The sequence below is a fragment of the Daktulosphaira vitifoliae genome, unplaced genomic scaffold, assembly GCF_025091365.1.
Source record: "Daktulosphaira vitifoliae isolate Bord-2020 unplaced genomic scaffold, ASM2509136v1 Scaffold_3, whole genome shotgun sequence".
Lineage (NCBI taxonomy): Eukaryota > Metazoa > Arthropoda > Insecta > Hemiptera > Phylloxeridae > Daktulosphaira > Daktulosphaira vitifoliae.
In genome coordinates, this window is record NW_026099574.1 from 27,708,362 (window position 1) to 27,712,674 (window position 4,313).

The 4,313-nt window shown below is 23.5% G+C and overlaps 1 protein-coding gene across 2 annotated transcripts in view; it reads left to right on the forward strand.

The window, feature by feature from the left end:
- The window catches only part of LOC126900685 (E3 ubiquitin-protein ligase MARCHF5-like), a 45,866-nt gene extending 43,491 nt beyond the window's left edge, over positions 1 to 2,375 (forward strand). Inside the window, exons 5-8 of one of the 2 annotated variants that reach the window (XM_050676592.1) lie at positions 1,377 to 1,507; positions 1,574 to 1,764; positions 1,833 to 2,001; positions 2,065 to 2,375. In XM_050676592.1, the coding sequence (XP_050532549.1) occupies positions 1,377 to 1,507; positions 1,574 to 1,764; positions 1,833 to 2,001; positions 2,065 to 2,205 (632 nt within the window). In that variant the 3' untranslated portion in view covers positions 2,206 to 2,375. The remainder of the gene's footprint in view (positions 1 to 1,376; positions 1,508 to 1,573; positions 1,765 to 1,832; positions 2,002 to 2,064) is intronic. The other variant, XM_050676593.1, reaches the window with a different exon arrangement.
- The last annotated feature ends 1,938 nt before the right edge of the window (positions 2,376 to 4,313 follow it).

The window sequence follows — 4,313 nt, forward strand, 5'->3', positions numbered from 1 at the left end:
CGATTGCTGTTAGTGAATTAGTCAACTAAGAAAATATGATATATTGCTGATATATATATATCAGCAATATTGCTTAAAAAAATAAAGGAAACACTCCGAACTTAACATTATATTGTAACTATATATAATAAAACTGGTTATTTTTAAATTCTTAAATTTGTCAAAAATTAATTAAAATACTTTAAAAGAGAGCCGTGTTAAAAATAATTTCAATGGTGCCAAAGCTGGCTATAATGTTAAGGTCATATTATAAACAATTTTTAATTTTTTAAGAAATGCTAGATATAAAGATTGTGTATAAATCTAAAACCTTTCATCATTGTAAAATTTTATAAAAACGTAATAAAAAAACCTGTAGACCTTGTGAAGGCATAAGTTTAATTTTTTTATTTAAGTGAGAAAATTATAATATAGAGAAAAGCAACGTATATTTTTAAAAAAATGTCGAAATAATATGCAAGTATTAAAAAACTAAAATTGAGCAATTTGTGGATATTTCTATAAAACAATGACCTAAATCATATCACAAAAAATGTTAAAGAATGGTTGTTATTCAAAGTGTCAAGCAACTTAACATACCGTCACAAACATCAGATATAAATACAATAGAACATGTATGGATTAAAATAAGCATAAGACTTAAATATATTATACTCTAATATAAAAAAAATTAAAAAATGCAATACATCAACTGGAATAGTATTAACGATACTATTTCAGTGAAATTAGTAGAATCAATGCAATAACGAATGCACAATGTCCTCATAACTAAAGGAATGCTAACTGACTATTAATAAAGCTAAATATATGATGAATATTGTATATATTTTTTTATTTAAAAATATTTATGTTATTTTCTTTGTAAGTTTTTTGATGAATTTTTTCTATATATACATACAAGTTAATTATAAATTAATTTTATATCTATTTAATTTTAAGTTATATTTTATATGTTTTTAGATAAATGTGTTTTAATAGTATAAAAATTTCAAATTTTAAGTGACCATTTTTTGTCAAAAAAATTGATAATATTGTACGAAAACATTATTTTTAACCCATAGTAATTTTTGAACAATTTAAATGTTTACTTTTAACCTATAAATTATCTTTATTTATAAATATTACTCATATATTATAACAAATAATACAGTAAATAATTACACGTTTTTAAATAAATCAGTTTGAATGAATATATATATATTTTTTTGTTAGATAAGATTTTCTGTCTTTAATGTAAATAAGTACTATAAGATAATGTATAAAATCCAAATTAAGAACTATATAAGCATCCATCTCAAGAAAATATTAATTTTATTACTTATAATTTAATTCTTAATTTTCTGTTAATTTTATTGTAAGCTATTTCATTTTTATAGATTACTTTGTGCAACTTTTAAATAAAATTGATAAAACTTCCAATCAGTTATGTCCATTTTTAGCAGCTGGTGTTGTTGTTAGTACACTTTACTGGTCTGCTGCTTCTTATGGAGCAATTACTGTTATGCAGGTACTAATTTTAAAGTAATAACAAAAAATTGAAAATTCTTGTGTATTTATAGCTTGCATGTTTTAGGTTATGGGAGAAGAAGAAGCTATATCTATGATGGAAAATACTGATCCATATTTATTACTTTTAATGTTACCAGCAATACCCCTTACATTGGTATTGGGTAAAACTATAGACTGGGAAGAAACATTACTTTTAATGATTCAACGTTTCACTTCTAATCTTCCTTTTTTAAGAACCATCATGCCTTCATTTTTGTAATTATTAAAATGATCTTTTCTTGAATTTTATCAAATTAACATAATTTGTATTATATTTTATGTAGGTGTGAACCTATTAATAGAGTAAACAGTAATAATCCAGTACAGTTTAATCCTGTTATCAGTCCTACAACAACTCTCTGTGCTGCACTATTATTGCCTACTACATCAACATTAGTTGGAAATATTTTATTTGATAGTAGTTCATACTCTAATTTTCAAAAAACATTATTGGTAAAATAATATAATTATGTTTTTCATTTTAGTATATAATATTTGATGATTTCCTTGGTTTAGGGTGGACTAGTTTACATTGCAGTCAAAGGTGTGTTAAGAATTTATCAAAGACAACATAATGCCATTAAAGATAAAACCCGTAAAGTCATTGATTATCCTGATTCTGAAAGTGAAGATGGACATCAATTAAATATTCTATGACTTATTGCATCACTAGCTTAGTAATTGAAATAACTAAATTATAATAAAAAAGATTTGTAATATAATAATATATGTTGTAAAATTTTTAATTTTAAGTAAAATGTTTAAAAAATTGATTTTTGAAATAGATAATTTATATTTAATAAAGTATTTATCATTTTTAAAAAATATATATTTTTTTCTATTATTTTAAAACTGATTAAGTAGATTTAGTTTTGTTATTTCTGAATTGTTAGCATATAAAGTCTCATGAGGCTATGATATTACATCATTTTCATACTACTCAATTTAATGTTATATTGATCAAATTTATATTCAAGCCATTAACTTAATTTCTTTATCAATCTTTAATAGACAAACCCCAATATTGAGTTAACTATTTTATGAATTTATATCTAAGATCAAGTTAATAATTATTGAAAAGTCTTCTTTTATTTAATAACGTATAGTATTAATAATGAAACTCACGGAATTCCTCACATTTTTCCATATTTCATTAGGCCGCTTGTCTAATCATAAATAAAAATAAATAAACAGTGCTTATGCATTATAATCAAATAACATATTCAATTACTTTATACTAACTATGATTGAAAGAATTTTAAAAAACCCAGCACGGGGGGTGACGTGCGATAGTTAGATCAAGTATAATAATATCTGACAGTAATTAAAATCACTATCAAAAAAACGCTTCGATGCCAATCTTTAGATAATGTTTAATTTAAAAAAATTGCTGGATTATTCCAAAAGCTACATGATCTGATATTTCCTTATTAATATCCTGATTTAGAAAAAGTATGTCAAATGAAAAAGGGATATAAATATTATTTCTCATAAAAAAATTATGTTGATCCATACACTTTTCAATAAGTTATAGCATTATAAAGTTAAAAATGTAAAAAAATAAAATTGAAAATTTTCACACAAAAATAGCATTTGGTAGCCATTTACACCGTGAAAACAAAATAAAGTCTGAAATTTTTTTAGCTTCGATGCGAAGCTGAGAAGGTATTAATTTTACCATGATGTGTTCTTTTTTTTTTTTTTATGTCTGTTGCCACTTTTTCTCAGCTCTCACTGGACTGAATTCATTCAACAATACGTCAAAAGTTCACAAATCGTATTTAGTTGAAGACATTACCCTTAAAAATTAAAAAATTTTCCCTCATTCCCTGCAAATGGGGGAAATATCCAAAAAAATTACAAATTTAAAAATCGGTAAATTTTGTCCTTTTTCTCACTTTTTTTCTTAAAACTTCCGTAACTTTTTGAAAAATCAACAAATCTACATAATTTTTTTTTATACTAAAACCTTAGATATTTCCCTTTCATTTGATATCATTTTTTTTGAAAATCTATCACTTAACCTGCTCATTGGAGGGGATTTAAAATAGAAACTTTTTTACAAAAATTAACTTTTTCAACTTAATTTTTGAAAATGTTCCGGAAATACTGCGTCCTTCAAACATATATCAAATTAAAGCTTTTTTTATGTACTATAAAATGAAAAAAAAAAATTTGTCCCGACAATTTATTTTCTGCATGTAAACGGCTGCCGTAGTTAAAAAAACTCTAATTTTGTGTTAAAATTTTCGATTTTAAATTTTCAACTTAAAAATGCTATAACTTTTTGAAAAATGTATATATCAGCACAAATTTTTTTTTCTAAATACATTATAAGTACATCTTTCATTAGACATAATTTTTATTAAAATTGGACAATTTCCCCTTATATAGGGGGCGTTCAAAACTTGAAATATTGTAAAAAACATAGATCTTTTTCAACTGAACTTTTGAAAATGTTCCGGAAATACTGCGTCCTTTAAACATATATCAAATCAAAGGTTATGTTATATACAATCAAATGAAAAAAAAAAATTTTCCCAGACATCTTATCTTCTATGTGCAAATGACTGTCGAAAATCTAAAAAAAAATGTAATGTTTGCGATAAAAATTACATTTTATCGGGATGTTTTTTGTACTTAAAACTGCCATAACTTTTTCAAAAATGAACAAATAAAAATAATATTTTTTTGTATTGAAACCTTAGATATTTCCCTTTCATTTGATATAATTTTTTTTGAAAATCTAACACTTATTCTGCTCA